Consider the following 20,335-nt stretch of genomic DNA (forward strand, 5'->3'; position numbering starts at 1 on the left):
GAGTCTCTGATTTTCTAAGTAAAGTTTTAAGGCAGCCAGGCAGCTGCGTAGCATTTTCGGCATGAAAGAATTGCAGATGTCGCAAGACGTATGGTTGTGGCCTTCACCTAAACAAAATAAGTACTGATCATGCGTGTCCTAATGTGGAATTCGTCTTCCACAAGCACACTTCCCCTTCCTCGCTGACATGTACATTTGAAAAGCTAGAAAAAGGTAAAATAAAACTCAAAAATATACTTATCTGTATCAGACGGCCAAAATAAACTATCAAACTGACTCCCAGAGCTGGCAATCAGAGGTCCGTAGATCACTGCGCCAGAAAAGTTCTGAAGTGGGTACATGCAGACGTCACTTTTATAACCTATGTCAGTTTACGGCTCTGACAGGCAACATTGCATGTACCCCTGCTCCTAAGACTTTGGTATACTGGCCGGATGTCTGATGCTGTAGCCAGCGACCTCCCTACAGTTATAAATACTGCAACAAGAGAATAGAAGGGCATCTTGGCCTTCTGTACCAATAAGTTCCCTATTGAAATGTCGGCACTGGAAATGCTGAGTGCAGACAAGCTGAAAAAGAAACCCTGAAAATCCAGGAGAACAACAAATCTTTAACATCACTCTTCTCCATTAAACTTCATTTTTTGCGGGGGGAAAGTCTCTCCATGCACCACCCTAAACTTACATATATCAACTCCAACATTGGCATACCTCAGAGAAAAGGGAATATTCCAAGAAATGGCCATCTTGGGCTCGTTATATCCAAGTTGTCTTTTCAGCTAGTCTCCAAATTTCTGGACTTGCTCTTGTGGGTCCTGACATTTCAAAAGGTTACTGTAGGAATATCAAAGGAAATTGGGAGAATCATACAATGCATGCAACCCCTGGGGGTCAATCCTGCTCCCAAGAGTCCCTATGCAGAGACTACTGGGACAAGAGTGCCCACTACAAGACAGTCAAGTGCAGTCTGATGAAAGGTATCAGACCACTATGCCTGCAGTCAACCACATTGCTTGCAGGCAAAGGTACATTAACACCAGATTTTGGGATATCAGGAAAAAAATGTCTTCAGTATGAGCTGTATCCTGCCCAAAGGCAGAAAACATCAAGTTCTGGTACTGAATGCAGAGCCTATAGAGGACTCCTTGTGGTTGGTAGCCCTGTGACTGTTAGACTGACCATGATCAAAAATGAGGGGAACACATGAAGAAGCAGATGATCTCTGTGCAAGCTGAGATGGTCCCTGTAGTACAACATCAGAAGCCAGTCATCCAAGTGTAGAAAGATTAATACCCTAAAGGCAATGATAAGCCACTACTACTAATATGAATTTAGTAAGCACCAAGGGGATGGAGAATACTTTAGCCAACAGTGAATGCCTCCTATTCTGTAGCAGATAGTGAGTGCCTCCTATTCTGAGGCAGAAGACCTTCCTCGAATATTGGGGATCTTTATGCAGAATGCTCAAAACACCACATCCAGTCCACTTTTGACAAGAGATGAAAAGGTTGACTGTTGTGTGACCACAAAAAGGAGAGGTATGGAATACAGGCATTTAGGCCACAGAGAGCCAGGATGAGTCTGAGATAACAAGTAACGTCCTTGCCTTTACTGCTCTACTGTGACATCTTGGGTGGCTCTTTTTTCGAGGAGCTAATATATCTCCTTCCTTGTCTGCAACCTCTTACAGAATTGACAAGTCTGACAAGGTTAAAGATGGGCATTTTGGCCTAAATGTGAATGGAATGAAGTATCAATGACTGAAAATTTCCCTCATCACCTCTTCTTCGAAATCTTGCACCAGTTGGAGAGGTATACACAGAATATTATTCAAACTGCCTCTGAAAAGGGAGGGGCAGCTGAAGTGGGAATCAGGAATGGTGTAAACTCCAACTCTGAACTCCTTAAAACTGTTAAAAATGCATGTCATTGAGCAGGTGATGTTGCTGCGACATGACTGACTAGGACGAACTAGATCAAAACCCTTGTTTGGAAAGGCTCCATGTGATAGGAGAGGCTGGACTCTGTCCTTCTGAGCTTGGAATTTCTGGTTAAAGGCTTATAGTGCCTGCATATTTGAACTGCTTCTTACTGAAATTGGTACACCTTGTTTGCTGTAGCGTAGACTAGATCCAGGCCTGCTGAATCTAGCTTTGTTTGTATAACTTGAGCACTAATCCAGGCATTCTTTAAAGTATTCAATTGTATTTACTACTGCTTGGTAGTAACTTGATTAAAGTGTAGCTATCATTCTAAGGCTTTTGTTAAGCACTTGGGCTTCAGACCAATTGTTTTACATTAGGAAGGTTTGTGGCCTGCACTGTGGTGGCAGGACAGGTAGCTTACATCCTTCTAAGTAGGGAACTGCTGATTGAGGGCTCAGTGTCTTTTATTCTAAAAGTGTATTAGTTCTGGTTTAAGCACTTGGGCTTCAGGCCAGTTATTTTACATTAAGAAGGTTCATGGTCTGCACTCTTGTGGGAGGAGAGGCTGGACTCTGCCCCTCTGAGCTGGGAATTTCTGGTTAAAGGCTTATAGTGCCTGCATATTTCAACTGTTTCTTACTGAAATTGGTACACCTTGTTTGCTGTAGCATAGACTAGATCCAGGCCTGCTGAATCTAGCTTTGTTTGTATGCTTGTTGTTTGTTTGCTTGTTATTCCCCTGAAACGCTAATACCACCTAAAATGCGGCTTTTCAGCACTTCTGTGGATCCCTAGTGATATCTGCATTGCTTACTGTACTTATTTCCTTGTTTCACTTAAAAGAAAGTTACTGTTTGTCATTTTTGCATTTAAGTTACCTGTAACACATTGCATTTAAGTTACCTGGCACTTGCTCACTAAAGCAATTATATAAGTCAGCACTAAAAAATTAAAAGCACTACGCCCTCACAAACTCCCCTTGAGTACCTTGTTCCCCATTGGCCCTTTTTTTCAATTATAAAGGAATTCCCAATACTATTCTAGCATGTCCAAAGGTCAGTTGTCACTCTCCTCTCCGGTCCAGCTGGTGAATCTGGGAATCTTGAGGCAATGTTACAACTGCCTCATGTACACAGACAACCCTCTCCTCCTCCCAACAAATTCCAACACATGTGAGAGATGCATCCATATAGCCAAACTGGAGGCTAAGCTCTCTCAACTCAGTACTGGAGTAACCAGTCAGGAGGAGAAGGAAACCACACTCACTACAATTCCAGTCTCACATAAACCTACCACGACAGCAAACCAAACACATAAACACACAAAAACATACTCGGAGACTCTAAATAAAAATCTGCCTAAGCAGCAGAGACCTCCAAAGCAGACACCAAAGCAACTGCTACCCCAAAACAAAACACATGCAACACATAGCTCACAAAGCCAGTGTGCCGAACAGTCACAGCCCTTAAGGCTAAACAACACACCTGATACACTTGTAATAGGTGACTCTTATCGTCAGGCACATTGACGTCCCGCTCACCAGGTTGAACAAGGAGAAGGTCACGGTGAGCTGCCTGACGGGCGCTAGGATCCGCCACATAACACAAGCACTCAGGTCACTCCAAGGCAAGTACAAATATGACTCAGTCATTGTCCATGCTGGTGTGAATGACCTGAGACGTACCTCCCTGGACTACATGAAAAGAGACATAGAGGAGCTCTCTGAGCATGTGGCCCAGGCCGGTATGACCCTGCCCTTGAGTAGCATCTTACCCTCACCAAGAATGATGCCACAATATGAATACAAGATGATCAATTTCAACAATTGGCTTAAGTATTGGTGTCATTCAAAGAGGATCCAATGCCTGTCAGCCTGGGATGACATGCTCAACAAGCCACGATGCTTCGCTAGGGACGGCTTGTACCTGTCACCCCTGGGCTTTCGGATATTGGCAAAGGCTCTTGCTACCCCCATAGTGCCTTTTTTAGGCAAGGCTCAAAAGACAAACCCACCTCCATAGGTATCACAAGGGATAAGAAACTAAGAGTAATGCTACTCAACGTCAGAAGTCTAAACCTCAAGATGCACTTTTCGAAACTCTCCTTAGCATGGAGAACATCGATATCTGTGCAGTAACAGAAACCTGGTTCAAGGCTCCCGAGAGCACCCCAGCACTACCAGGTTATACCTCATACCATGCTTTTCGCCCCAAAACTTGGACTGAACCACAAAAGGAGGGGAGTATCAATATTCGTCAAAGATACCCACACCTCCAGGTTGGTGGCACAGCACGAAGCATCAGAGACTATCCATGTGCAACTAACAGCGGGTAAAACTGCCTTCCAGTTTATAGCCTGCTACAGACCACCCTCCCAAACCCAGGAACCCCACTCGGCCTTCCTGAGAACACTGGAAAATATGAAGGTCTCTCCAAACACCATTATATTGGGCGACTTCAACTACCCAAACATAGACTGGGAGCATTACTCCAGCTCCAACACCCTAGCCCAAAGGTTCCTAGAATTTATAAACTCAAATGCTATGGAACAACTTGTTACCACTCCCACAAGAGGGGAAAACATACTGGACCTGATCATCACCAACATGGGGACTCTATGCTCCAGACCAGAAGTGTATCCCTCACTGGTAAGATCAGACCATAAACTAATCTCACTGGATATTCACATCCCGATCCCACCTCCTGCCCAGAAAACCAGAGTGAAAAACTTCTCTAAAGCAAATTTCACACTCCTCAAAACCGAGGTGGAATCCTTCAAAGCCCCCGGGCCTGTGGAAAAAACAGCCCAGACCACAGAATCCTTTATAAATGCATTCTATGAACACCTTCTGGAATGCATGGATCATGCAATCCCAAATAAAACCAAGACCCAATCCTCCAAAGGCAGACATCCTGTCTGGTGGACCCCATCCATACAATAGGAGAAGGAAGCTACTAAATGATGGAGCAAAATCCCAAAAAGGGAAGTCATCTCTGATCAGTATTAGCAAAAAACTACGGGCACTCATAAAATCGTCTAAGGCCAGCTTAGAGAGAAAAATTGCACAGGACACTAAGGATAATCACAAGGCTTTCTTTAGTTATGTTAGGAACCTAGGTGGGAATTCCCAGATATGCGCAGAATTAGTCCAAAATGACAAAAAATACACCGAACCCACAGACATTGCCAACATCCTAGCTGACAGGTTCAGCGCAAACTCCCCACCAAAAGGGCAAATATCTATCCCAGCAAAGTGCTGCCCCCCTGAAATCTCAGATGCTCAGGTAAGAGCCGCCCTCTCCAAAGCAAAAAACACAGCATCAATGGGACCAGCCGGTGTCCCGGGCTGCGTCCTACATGAACTCCAAGAAGAGCTAAACCCAAACATAAAACTACTGTTCAATCTCAGCCTTACTACAGGATATGCACCCAAAGAGTGGCGTACAGCAACAGTGGTCCCTCTCAACAAAGGTGGTGCCTCAACGGATCCTGGAAACTATCGTCCCATAAGCCTGACTAGCTTGGTCTGCAAAGCTATGGAAAGGATCATCATGGACCTCATAAATAAAGATACTGGGGACCTACAGACACTGGATCCTACCCAGTTCGGCTTTGTTAAGGGCAGATCCTGCCTCTTAAATCTGGTTGATTTCTTTGAAACAGTCACCAAGGCCATTGATGAGGGGAAGGTGGTCCACACAGCCTACCTGGACCTCGCAAAAGCCTTTGATACAATACCCCACTCGGGCATTATAGATAAGCTCACCAGCTCAAATATAAACCCCTATGTCACTAGATGGGTTGCAAACTGGCTCAAGGACAGAACCCACATGGTTAGAATTGATGGAGCCATGTCAGACTCCAAACCAGTTACAAGTGGCGTCCTACAAGGCACAGTCCTGGGACCTCTCTTGTTCGGTATATATTTCTCGGAGGTATAGGCCAACATGGAAGGACTGTGGCTGACCAAGTTCGCAGATGACTGCAAACTGGGTGCCATAATCGACTCTCCAGCCGACACAAGCATCCTCCAAAAGGGCCTCATAGAAACAGACAACTGGTGCCAGAGCCATGGCCTCAAGCTAAACGTCAAAAAAGTGTATAGTCATCCCCTTTGGCAAAAACAAAGTGCCCACAAATTACCACATAGGTGGTAATCCATTAAGTACAGAAGAAGTAATTAGGGACCTGGGGACCCTAGTTGATAGCAGTCTCTCATTTGACAACCTCGTGGCCAAAGTGGTCAGAAAAACATTTTATATAGCCCACCTAATCATGAAGGGATTCAATCAGGGGAGGTCATCGTGCCTCTTTACTCATCCCTCATCAGGCTCATAATTGAGTACAATGCCCCTTTTGGGATGTACCTTACCAGACACCTGCAGCAACTGGAAAGACCCCAAAAGTACCTCACCAAGAGGATCAAAGGGCTCAATCAGATGCCATATGCTGCCCGGTTAAAGAAACTCCAGCTCTACTCAGTGGCATACTGCCTGTTCAGGGGCGATCTGTGCCTGACGTATAAAGCCATGTCCAACCCGAAATTAATGGACATGCGGCACCTCAGAAAATCCAAATCCCATCGAGCTACGCACTCGAGAGACTTGAACCTCAGCACTGAAATAAATAGGACATGCTGGAGGGACAGATTCATAACCCAGAGGCTCCCTTCACTCTGGAATAAAATCCCAGTCCAGGTTAGGCAGAGTCCCTCATTGACTCTCTTCAAGAAGAATCTTGATGAGTGGATGGGAGATCGTAGGTTTAACCCGGGTATCACTTCTGTGTCACTGTTAGACAGAGGCACAGTATACTAACCTCGAAAAAGGGCATAGCAAAATTAATTTAAAATGGGTGGCGAAAGCCAAACACACTCTGGCTAGGCTTATAAATGCTCTAGGGCAGATAGCCTAGTATGAACCTATGAACCTATAAGTCAAAAATGACTTTTCTAGCTCCACTGCATCAAGGAGGAGTGTTAGGTGAATGAAACCTCATTGTAACAGCTGAAAGGGATCGACTTTTCTCCTTTATGCCCAAACAACAAGGGTCTCAAAGAGTGCAATGCATAAAAACTATCACTATATCCTCAGCAAACATTGCAATGCTCAGCGATTGCCAGCACATAACTAGGTAAGATCCAGTCCTCCTCACAGCTCCCTCTGTGGCACTGTAAGTGAGAGATACAAGGTCGGTAACTGACTGAAGAGCTTCTCCTTCCCTGATCCATCAGAAGGGCCTTGGCAGGATGCAGCATATCATGACAAATATCTATCTGAAAATAGAGCATGTCCACAAGGTAATTTAGTAATGTGAGACAAAACGCTGTGGCTGTAGAAGTCCACCTCCCCAGCCCATCCAAAACCCCCAACTCCTTGCCAGGGGAGATGGAAAGACTGGAACTGAGCAGTTGGATTTCTCTTCGTAGCTGCTGCAAAAATGGTAACATTCAGTTTAGGGTCTCATATTTTAGTGAGGGTCTGAAAATCTTATCTGCTCTCCTTGGACACAAAGGCAGAGGGGGTTGGACATGTTCCATACTAAACGTGCTATAAATTCAATAATGTCAACAACAGATGGAGCACCCAGTAGGATAAACATGTCCTGCAGGCTTCCCGCAGTCTCTTCTTTGGACAGAAGGGGTCCTGAGAGGACTAGTTGCCAGTATGGATAGAAGGGGTCCTGAGAGGACTAGTTGCCAGTTTTCATCATCATTTGTAAAATTTTGTTGAACTTTGGACCTTCTGGACATGAAGACAGAGACCTCATATCTTACTCATCTATCAGAGAATCCATATAGGATATATTTTTGGCTTTCGTTTTCAGTCTCTACGGGAAGATTTTTAATTAAAAGACAAAAACAGCTAATAGAGAGCTAGGGTTGAAGGTTCCTGATCCACTCCTGAAGAGCACATGAAAAAAAATGCCCTAGAAGATAATATGGCATGCAACAAAAAACAGCAATTTGTGGTACAGAATCTCATCTGAAAAAGAAACAGAAGAAAAACAGACACAATGGCTATCAAAGACAAACAGCTTAATAAAATGCTATACATATAAAACTATTAAGTAGCCACTGATGGTCAGATTACTTCTTGCTATCCAATGCTGATATCAAAAGATCACAGTTCTGTCATGTAAACTGAACTATTCAGTGGAAAATTTTCCTACAAATAAATAACATACCTGTAAGGACACTCCTCTCCTCGCTTACATTCACCTTTCACCCAAAATGAACATATATGTGGTCGGTTCCTTTTGTAGTATGGGGTAGTTCTAGCCAACTTCAACAACATGTCGCTTGGTGCAATGGCTTTCCCAAGTGCACCAGCTGGTCTTGTCCCATCTGAAGACTGAATCTGTCATATAGTTGGGGGGGGAAGGAAAAAAAATGTGTGCGTCAGATGGGCATTTTTGGGCATTCGTGTGCCTAAATTAAAGTGGTCTACTCAGTTACAGAAGGAAACTAGGGAAACAGTAATATTAGAACAAGCGTAACAAATTAAAGACTAATTGTTAAAAAGCAAAAACATTTTTTGTTGCCTAGATAAAGTACACATCTACTGGAGGAGGAAAACCCATTCCATGGCTAGTCCCTTCAGTGAACCAAAAACACAACTTTAAACCAGGCAATGGCCAGTCTAATCTCAGAGTATTCAGGCAAATACAATTTTGGTAGAAAACTGACCAGGTAATCAAAACACCATACAAAAATGAAATGAAAATGTCTACGGTTTATACAACTGCAGAATGCAAAGTAAAAGGCAAAATATAATAGCAGATGTGATAACTTCATCTCACAACAACTACTTCCAGAATTACATGACTCTTCTGGGATTTTCCTTCCAAGCCTACCACTTAATATTATAACAAAAGGTCACAGCACCACCTGAAATAAATTTATGTGGGTCAAGTCATTTATGCAAAGTCATTCTAAACAATCTTGCCATTAATGAATTTCAGCAAAAAATACATTTAATACATACGTAGATTTAGTAAGTGTATGTCATACTTAGCACTCCACACACAGGCTCACTTATCTAAGACTACACAAATTAACAAATGCTACTAAATCAGAATTTATATCCAACAAATCAAGGAAGAAAAAATGCGATGATGAAGACTACAGTCTCAGCAATGCATGCCACCTGATTTCAAGTGACAAAGTCATCTGTGCTACATATGACAGATGAAACACGGTTTTCCCATGCAACAAAGAATGATGTGCTAAAGGAAAGTGGAAAAAGACTTCAAAATTAAGATATTAAGACTTGAAGGGCAGACAAACTTCTCAAGTTGATGTATACCACTACTCACACCAATCGATCAAAACCACAAAAATACGAAGGCCAGTGAACCATATAAAACATGCACTTTATTAAAACAAAAAGAACATGAAAGTGAAATGTCTAGTGCCTCGGCTGTTAAGGCTTTAAAGAGTATACTTCGATCTACCCACGTGCTCTTAAAATACACATTTCAATTACATAATTATATAATTACATTTTTTTAATTATTTTTAATTGATTACTACAAAAACACCCCCAATTGTATTCTCTATTAAGTCCTCTGGGGATAGAGTGCTGCATTTCAAAATAAAAATTGACTCCTGCCTTCTCAACTTACCTTTTATATCACCTGTAGCTAAATATTCACTATTCACCTGTTCCAAAACAGTAGCTTGTAGACCCAGTGGACTACCATTATGATGTCTTTGAAAATGAAGGGCTATAGAACTTTCCTTCTTTCCTTTTTTAATGTCTCAAACATGTTTTTAATCATGTCGAGAAATTTCTTTAGCGTTCCCCTATGTGAAAAACTGAAAGGCTGCCAGCCCAGCTAGATGGAATTTTGTAGATAATTCTATGTCATTGTAAATATTAATATAATCCACAGGCTGTTTTACAAATGTAAGACAACTAAATGCAAGAAAAACTGTTATATGTTCTGCACTTCAAAAATGTAACCACAGTGCACCCTGCTGGAAGAAAGCTGATAGTAAAGTAAAGCATTTTATAGCCCATGATATTCCATTTGCAGGTCATATGGGCATAAAATGTACAAAGAGACGTATTATGCAAAACTTATATTGGCCTGGAAATTCCAGAGATGTAACAGGCTACTACAGGACCTGTGAGCAGTGCCAAAAGGTAGGCAAGGCAGGAGACAAATTGAGAGCTCCTTTGATGCCTTTGCCTGTGATTGAGGAGAAATATCAGAGGGTAGCTAGGGATATTGTGTGGCCTCTGAGTACCCCAAGTTGCAAACTGAAAAAGTATATCCTAGTGGTAGTAGATTATGCTGCAAGATACCCTGAGGTAGTGGCTTTGTCCTCCATTGATGCAGTAAAGGTGCAAAATGCTTTGTTAGAGATTTTCAGCAGAGTAGGTTTCCCAAAAGAAATACTGACTGACAGAGGTGCCAATTTCATGTCAGACCTGCTGGCTTGTCTGTGGAAGCAATGTGGGGTGAAGCACCTAAATACCATCCCCTACCATTCCCAGACTAATGGTCTTGTTGGTAGGTTAAACTCTACAATCAAGTCCATGATACAGGCATTTGCAGACCAGTTTAAGAGGGACTGGGACAAATATGTGCCCCATCTGTTGTTTGATTCCAGGTTTTTCACCCTTTGAGTTACTGTACGGGCATATGGTGAGGGGGCCTCAAGATTTAATTTGTGATGAGTGGGAAGGTGTGTGTGAATCCCACAAGGAGTCTGTTGTGGCATAAGCCCTAAACATGAGGATAAGGCTCAGGGAACTCAAGGGCTTGGCCTAGGAGAACCTGGCAGAAGCCCAACAACAGAAAAAGATTTGGTATGACAGGAATGCTCGAGGTAGAGAGCATGCTAAAGGGCAGCAGGTAATGGTTCTCATGCCTGTCACACATAACAAGCTGCAAGCAGTTAGGGAGGGACCCTACAACGTGTTAAGAAAGGTAAGTGATGTTAACTACATGGCAGAACTGCTAGGCAGGAAGCAGGGGCACAAATTGTACCATATTAACATGATGAAACCTTACCATGATAGGGAGGCCCTTGTGCTGAGTATTTGCAGTGGATTGCAGGAGGAGTCTGAGGGAGATCTGGTGACTGATCTCCTCAGTGAGACTCAGACTGACACCTCAGTGGAAGGGGTAGCAATATCCCTGCACACATCTCCTACAGAGTTTCGCGAAATCAGAGCAGTGTTACAGGAGACTGGGGACATGTTCACTGGGAAACCAGGGTGCACCTACCTGGTGCAGCACCAGGTGGATACAGGACCCCAAAGGCCTATTAGGCAGCCCCCTTATAGGGTGGATGAGAGAGTCAAACAGATTCTAAGGGAAGAGATACAGGAAATGTTGGAACTAGGGGTAATTCAAGTTTCCAACAGTTCCTGTGCCTCCCCAGTGGTGCTGGTGCCAACGAAGGATGGCAGCATCAGGTTCTGTGTGGACTACAGGAAATTAAATAGTCACACAGAGTCAGATGCTTACCTCATGCCTAGGACAGATGAAGCCCTAGAGCAGCTGGGTGGGGCCAAGTATCTTACCACCATTGATCTTACCAGTAGTTACTGGCAGGTGCCCTTGACTCCCAGTACTAAAGAGAGGTCAGCTTTTGTGACTCCTTTTGGCTTGTATGACTTCACAAAGATGCCCTTTGGGATGAAAAATGCGCTAGTGACTTTCCAAAGGCTGGTAGATCATATCCTAGCAGTAGCAGGAGTGTTTGCCCTTGCATACTTAGATGATATTGCCATCTACAACCATTCTTGGCAAGAGCACCTTCAGCATGTCAGGGAGGTGTTGGGCAGACTACTGAGGGCAGGGCTGACCATTAAGCCGGGCAAATGTCAGGTGGTTATGGCAGAGGTCTCCTACCTGGGACATAGAGTGGGGAGTGGTAAGATCAGGCCAGAACTTACCAAAGTGGAAGCCATTCAGGCATGGCCTGCACCTGTTGCCAAAAAGCACGTGAGGGGCATTCTTAGGGGCAATCAGGGTACTACAGAAAGTTTGTCCTCAGTTATAATACCATAGCTGCTTCCATCACAGACCTGACAAGAAAAAACAGGCCAGATAAGGTAGTGTGGACCACAGCATGTGAGAAGGCATTCCAAAAGCTTAAAGAAACTTTGGGAGGACCCCTGTGTTAGCCTGTCAAGATTACAGCAAAGAATTTGTTGTGCAGGTGGATGCTTCGAACTATGGGGTGGGGGCTGTAACTAGCCAGATTTCTGCAGAGGGAGAGGAACACCCAGTGGTTTATCTCAGTCATAGGCTCCAACCCAGGGAGGAATACTATGCAGCTGTAGAAAATAAATGTCTAGCCATAGTGTGAGCACTGCAGAAACTTCAGCCTTATCTTTATGGATGGAAATTTACTATAGTTACAGATCACAATTCCCTAACATAGTTACACCGAGCCAGCCAGCAAAATGCCAAGTTGCTAAGATGGAGCCTAGGGTTGCAAGCATATATGTCAGTGCAGCACCGCAGTGGGATTAGCAATGCCAACGCATATGGGCTCTCAAGACAGGGAATGGGGTAAGGTATCCTCAGACTGACCTAACCCTCTCAAGCAACGTTTCTCAAGGGTCACTTGAAAAACTAGCTTGAGTTCTCAGGGGGGGAGACATGTGAAAAATTGAAAGGCTGCCAGCCCAACTAGATAGAATTTTGTAGCTAATTCTATGTCATTGTAAATATTAATATAATCCACAGGCTATTTTACAAATGTAAGAAAACTAAATGTAAGAAAAACTGTGTTATATGTTCTGAACTTCAAAAATGTAACCACGGTGCACCCTGGTGGAAGTAAGCTGATAAAAGTAAAGCGTTTTATGACTGATCTCAAAGCTCAGAAAGAGATGTCTGGATGAAGGAATTCCTTATATTGTTTTGAGACGAGAGTTAACTGCTAGAGTTTACATGCATAATGTATTTTATTACTGTGGCTTCCTGACCAGGTGCAAGAAAACTAAGAAATATAAATTTAGAGTTTCTGGTAGCCTGGGATCCAGAGAAGTATCAAGAATGATGTAATCTAAAATGAGTCAGCAGTGATGTATTATTAATTTAAGAGATCTCAGACAGAAAGAGATAACATTTTGCATTTGTCTTCAGAACGGACATCATCAGCACTTGCTTGTTCTGTGTGTAAGTAGGATCTTAGTCGACTTTAGTATTTCTCTTAGAAATAGACAGAAAATAGTAGGATTAGACTAGCTGTTTCTATACTTATGTCAGACTATCCTACAGTACTGTTTTAAAGTTCCTGTGTCTGAACTCTTGACTAGCACTGTGCTGAATTGAGAAGATGTGTCTTGTGTTTTTATTGATTATTAAATATTTTTAAACCTTTCAACTGTGGCTGTTTTCTGTAGAGGTAATTTAAGCTCTAGAATTCTTGCATGTTATTTAGTGATACTGTACAAAGCCCCTTCAATAGCCTTAAAAGTTCTGGTCACACGTACTAATTGGACAACAGTATTATTACACAGTGAAATTAGTCACCCTTTGGGAAGGGCCCTATAGTAGCTTATAAGTAGGGGTTCTGGTGGCAGTGGATTACTACCTTACAGCCTGGCCAGAAGGGGCATACCTAATGAACCTGTGCCAGCCTTATCCAGGAGTGTGTGTGTGTGTTTGTATATAAATCATATCTCAAAGTGTGCATGTGTGTGCGTGTGTGTGTGTGAGAGCTACTTGGGCAGGGACACAAAGCACTGGTTGGACAGAGGCAATGCTGGGAGGACTTGGCTTAGAACCCTGGCTAAGGACTCCACTCTATAGCTGTGCCAGTGGGGGAGTCTTACTAGGGATCTGGACAGAAAGAGAGAAACCAGTCCCAGATTGACTGTGATCTGTGCATGCTCTTAAGGGAAACTGTACTTTACTGTGTGTGTACTTGTTATCCTCCCAATGTGCACGCCCATCACTGGTGTTAGTGGTGAGGATTGAGGCTCCTTGATTACTGGGCCAGTGCATGGGCGTCACACCCTATATAAATTTTTTTACATGGACACCTCAACTCATACATCACCCATTCAGTTGTACAATCAAAAGCACATTTTACTTGAAACCTTTTTCCATTAATCTCTTAAAAACTATTTACTAAAAATTCACATCATGTACATTTTCTACAAGGGAATGTACCTTTTAACTCTAACGCCCCACTTCTCTTCACCTCAGGTAAACTAAACCCCCTATGTACCACCATATTTATTTATTTATTTATTTATTTATTTATTTAACATTTGTTTACCAGGAAAGTCCAACTTGGAACAAAGCCAATTTTCAGTGGAGGCCTGGGGAGAAATGCTCTAGGTGCATGTCATGGTAACGTACCTTATGCTGACTACCCAGAGGAAACCCACACAAATGCGGGGAGCACATGTAGACTCCACACAGAAGGTACCCCAGCCAACCATCAAACCAGAGAACTTCTTGCTGTGAGGCGACAACACTACCACTGCGCCATCCATAAACTCCATATCCTTAACACTGCTACCTCTCCTAAATTAAATTCAAAGTTGATTACTACTACTAAAATTCAAATTCCTACATTTCCCCAAACATCCCAATAATACCTAATAAGTCTAATAAGCCTCTCAGAAAATAAAGTATATTTTGCCACAAAAAATATCTATTCCTGCATTTCAGTTACACTCCCCTTCCTTACCATCATTTCTTCTCTACCACTTTGAACAAAACCCTTTTTACCTTCAAATACTTTTTTGATACCTTCCCCATATATCTTCTTCATATCCCCTGTTACCAAACATCTGAAAAGCCATCCTTATTTCGTGTTGACACTCATTTTCATTCTTTATTCTCAGAAATTCACTAAAGGGTATAGTTTTCAAAGTATGGGGAGGGTGACAGCTTTGTTCATGTAAAATATAATTACACTGCTCAAATTTTCTAAAAAATCTTAGTCTTTATCACACCCTCGTTTAAGCCCTCTATCGTAATATCTAAAAAATGTATTTTTTACCCACTTGTAGGCCATCAAAACAAATTCTGAACCTATTCCTATGTAGATTTTGTATAAATTCCCCCACATTTTCATGTCCCCCTTCACAAATAAAAATTAAATTGTCTATAAATCTAAACTACTTAACATACTTATTAAAAAAATCAGTAGTGTGTGTGTGTGTGTGTGTGTGTGTGTGTGTGTGTATATATATATATATATATATATATATATATATATATATATATATATATATATATATATATACATATATCAGACATTCAACTAAACCCATAAATAAATTTGCATACATGGGGGCAAAAGCTGCCCCCATGGCCATTCCCTGAAGTTGCCTATATATTTCCCATTAAATTCAAACATGTTACCGTTCAAACAAAACATAGCCAATTCTTGGTGTTTTTGGAGCATCTCCTAGGAAATATAATAATGCTTCCATACCATGTGCATGTTTAATACTCTTATACAAATTCACCACATCTACAACTATAAAATACATACTACTAGTCAAATCAAACACATCTCTAATATACTCTGACAACTTTACAACTTCAGTCAACAGATAAATTATGTAAAAATTATGACAAATTGTGGGTGAAGTAATCACATGTTGATACAATAGCACGGCCTGGTGGGCTCTGTAAACTCATGAATTTTTGGCACACAAAAGAAGTAGGCCATGGTACAATTTTTGCTATTAAATCTATATTGCACAAATACAGTGGATATAAAAAGTGTACACACCCCTGTTAAAATGCCAGTTTTTTGTGATATAAAAGATGAGACCACAATAAATCATTTCAAAACTTTTCCCACCTTTAATGTGACCTATAACCTGTACAATTCAATTGAAAAACTAATCTGTCAGGGGAAAAATATAAAAAATAAAGAATGTACAATAAGCTGGTTGCATAAGTGTGCATGCATCTAAATTAATACTTTGTTGCTGTATATCAGTCTCAAACCTTTGTTCAATATTTCCTTATAGTTATTCAATGCCCTATTGTAAACTCTTTTTCTTTTCCAAATATTTTATTGATTTTCAAAAAGACAAAACATAATTTCTACTAGAATACAAATGAAACAAAGACAAACTATATACAATATGCACATACGGCCTATAAGAAAAAAAAATGAGAATAACAGAGTTACAGAGAGGTAGTTACACATAACAAAAAAACATCAGTGTAATTTCTCCAAGTACTAAGAAAATGTGGAGATCTTTAAAGTCTCAATGAGAAAAAAACTTTTTTCCAAGGATTGTTGATCTATTTATTAGGGAAGATTCTTGTTTCTTTTACCTTTGTTTCCATATGTATTGTTTCTTCTAGTAGAGTCATAAATTCTTGAAAGTTGGGTTCAGATGAAGTTATCCATTTTCTTGTAATAAATTTTCTAGCAATTGCTAGTATAGTCAATAGTAGATACAAATTCTTTTTGCTCATAACATTTGTTTCAGTTACTTTCAGAAAAATCATGGATTTAGTTTGTATGAAGGAATCTGAAAAAAATAGCTTGAAAGAAATTTCCAATCACCTCCCAGAATTTTTTAATTTTGATACACTCAAACATATGAATCCAATCAGCATTACAATTTTGAGAACATCTCCAACAAAACAATTGTTTAGGAGAGTTCATTTTAGCTATCCTATTGAAGGTGTAAAACACCCTGTATGAGAATTTCCATGAAAAAATCTTCCAAGCTTGTAGATTGGAAGTTAATTTAATAGAATACAATAAATTCATTTTGTTTTCAGAGGAGAGGTTAATCTGATGACCTTTAGTAATAAAGTTCCAGAAGTTTTGTTTTGGATTAACTTTGTAAATTATTAAGTTTTTTATAGAGCAATGAGGTTAAATTAAAGCAATTATGATTATTATAAAACATTTCTTGGATAATGGAAATTAATTTTGATTCAGAACTAAAGGAGGAATTGATTATTCTGTATAACTCTTGAGCATGAAATAAAATGCTTTGAAGTATAAGCCAATCTGAATTTGGAATATCAAAGGTGTTTATTATTTGTTGTATGTTTAAGACTGATGAGTTCCTAATACAATCTTTCCAACAAGTAAATTTTTTTAGTTCCCAATTATTTATAATGTTTTCATGTAATTTGTTGGGAAAGTTTTTAGTTATTTTGAAAGGAATTAAGAGTTCCCACCATAATTTAATGTCTAAGTTTGAGTTTATGAAAGATCTAAATGAGTTGTAGATGTAGTTTATGAAGACCGAGTTGGTGGGTTTCGAAATGTTAAATTGTAAATTAAGACATAATATTTTCCAAAATATATTTATTTGATCATTTGAAAAAAATATTTTTTGTGAGTTTATTCTCATTTAAAAAAATAGAAATATGAAGGGATTTCCAAGCTGATGAAATTTTTGGGTCTATCCAGTTGAAAACTATTTTGAATATAGAAGCCTTAATATATGTCTCTAAGTCTGGAAAATTAATTTGTCCCATTTCCCAGGGTCTAATATGGTGAACATAGGCTACCCTGTTTCATTTAGGGAACCAGAGAAAATTTTAAATAATTTTATTTATGTCTTGTAATGGTTTTTTATTAGGCAGCATTGAAATGGCTTGAGCTATATAGTTTATTTTTGGTAATAATACCATCTTTATTAATTGAAGTCTATCCTCAAACTTTAGGAATAATTTATTCCATTTGTCAGCGAGTAGTTTTATGGTATTTAAGATTTTTTTTATAGTTTGTAGATAGAGTGTTATTAATACTGTCATCAATAATAAATCCTAGGTAATTTATAGAAGAGACCTGTTTTCCTGATAAATGGACTGGAGTTATGAAAGAATATTGTTTTTATTTAAATGCATATAATTAGATTTAGATTCACTTATACTTAAACCTGAGCTATCAGAGAATCTTTTAGTCTGAAGATCTAACTCTCTATGAGATTCTTGTGAGACACTCAGAGTTAAAAGTATATCATCCGCAAAGAGCATGATTTTGGAATTAAATTGATCATAAATGTCTATACCTTTAATTTTTATGTTTTGGTGTAATGTAATAGCAAATAATTCTATTGCAAGAGCGAATAAAATGGGCGACAAAGGGCAGCCTTGCTTTGTACCTTTGAGTATTTTAATGGGTTCTGAAGTATAAGGGCCTAGTTTTACATATGCAAGATTATTTTTATATAGATTTTTTATCAAAGTAATGAAATGAGATGGAAAATCAAAGATTTCTAAAGCTTTGAAGAGATAAGCCCATTTCAGCGTATCAAAAGCTTTTTCAATATCGAGGGCTATTAGAAGAGCTTCTCGATTACCACTATTTAAGATGTCGATAAGGGACAGTATTCTTAAAATATTATCATAAGTCTGCCTATTGTAAATAAAACCAGACTGATCAGAATTTATAATACGTGTTAAGGATTTTTTAATTTTATTTACAAGAATGGATACAAATATCTTGTAGTCATTATTTAGCAAGGAAATTGGTCTATAGGAACTACATTGTTTTAGATCTTTGTTTTCTTTTAATATAGGAGTGATTAGGGAATATTTCCAAGAGGGAGGAATTAAATTATCAGTTTGAATTACATTTAAGGCTTTATGGAAAATTGAGATGGCTGAGGGAGGGAATAACTTATATAGTTCCATTATAATTCAATCTATCCCGGGGGCTTTATTATTTTTGCTTTCTTTAATTTTATCTACTTCTTTAAGACAAATTTGTTTTAAGATCTCAGATTTTAGTTTATCTGGAATTTTATTTATTTTAAGTAAACTTTTATCTAAATCTATATGTTGAAATTGTGCTGAATTATTGAGTTGGTGGTCAGAGTAATGACATTTAAAGGCTTCAAGAATATCACTAATGTCTGATACCATTTTGTTATTTCTACCTTCATGAATGATTTTTGTAATATTGTTATCTGAGGCTTGCTTTTTTAACTCTCATTGAAAGATTATGTAGATGTTTGGGCAACACTGAGTGAGAGTTGATTTTTAGTTTTTCTAATGCCAAATTTGTTTTATGAGTTAATATTTCATTGTATTTGTTATTTAAGACTGTAATTGCTTTCTTTTTTGTTTTTGGATGTTGTGAATTATCTTTATTGATAATTATATGCTTATTTTGAATATTATGAAGTTCCGATTCCCATTCTTTAGTCTTATTTTTAAACCAAGCTAGAATTTTACCAAATAAGTAAGCTTTTACTGTATCCCAGAGAATTGTCAAACATATATCATTTGATTAGTTAATGTCAAGAAAGTTTTGAATTTCGTGATCTAACCATGGCTTGAATTGTGGTAGTTTGGTGATGTATGCTGGTATCCTTGTTGTTAAGACCAACCTTTTAAAATCAATTTCAAGTTTTAAAAAAAGTGAATTATGATCCGAAAAGGGGCAAGGGATTATAGAAAAGTTAATTATTTTCATACTTAAATCTTGAGATACATAAAGTTTATCAATTCTGGTTTGGGTGCCAAATCTATAATCACTATGAGAAAATGATAGTGAGTTAGGGTCTTTACAACTGTAGGTGTCAATTAGATTTAGGTTCTTACACCAATTTCTTAGAGCTTTTCCTAGAGAAGTAAGATGGAAGTGCTTTTTATTCGAGGTTTCAGAAATGTCTAAAGTACAGTTGAAGTCTCCCCCTAGAATCAAAATACCCTTATAAACTTTGTTAATTAGTTCTAAATGTTTCCTAACAGTTCCTATCCCTATACCAGGAAACCAATAGGTGTTAACAAGTATCCATATTATATTATTAAATCTAATTATTACAACTGAAATAAGACCTTCTTTGTCTTCATACTTATAATTTGGGGAATGATGACGTTTTTCCTCCAAAGTATTAAAACTCCTCTTGTTTTTTTCTTGTATGATGAGCAAGATAGATTCATATATTCCAATGGATTCCAATTAAAGTTATCATCTGATTTTAGATGGGATTATTGAATAAATACAACCTGAATTTTATTTACTTTCAAGTATCTAAGGAAAATGGATCTTTTCCTTGGATTGTTTAATCCATTAGCATATAAGGATAGTAAGGTTAAATCCATCAAGTATGACTTTATTGTGAGTTAATTGAAGTTTTCATGTTTGGTATTGACTGGATAATAAAGTGTGTAACTTTATCTAGAAAAACATTGTGTGAAATAGTTTAGTTCTCCCTAACAAATTGTATAAAGTTTTATTAGAGATAGGCCAATAAAATGAAGATTTGAATACTGAATAAAAAATAAGAGTAACCACATTAATAAAGAGTTTATTGAAAACTTTAACCAACACGAAGTGACATGCACTTCTAATCTGTGTGAACATACAAGTTCAAATAGATTAACCTTCATGACAAAAAAAAGTGATTAATGCCAATAACATCTCTGAGCTCCAGTATAAGTTAATAGGAGATCTAAAATTAATTTATATATCCACTTTTGTTA

The 20,335-nt window shown here is 39.1% G+C and overlaps 1 protein-coding gene across 1 annotated transcript in view; it reads right to left on the reverse strand.

Moving 5' to 3' along the window:
* The window catches only part of RBM22 (RNA binding motif protein 22), a 770,819-nt gene that overhangs the window by 430,017 nt on the left and 320,467 nt on the right, over positions 1-20,335 (reverse strand). The window contains exon 6 of the mRNA XM_044069395.1: positions 8,111-8,283. Within this exon, the coding sequence (XP_043925330.1) occupies positions 8,111-8,283 (173 nt within the window). The remainder of the gene's footprint in view (positions 1-8,110; positions 8,284-20,335) is intronic.

Source organism: Protopterus annectens, chromosome 4.part0, assembly GCF_019279795.1.
Source record: "Protopterus annectens isolate FY-2018-M chromosome 4.part0, PAN1.0, whole genome shotgun sequence".
Taxonomy (NCBI): domain Eukaryota; kingdom Metazoa; phylum Chordata; order Ceratodontiformes; family Protopteridae; genus Protopterus; species Protopterus annectens.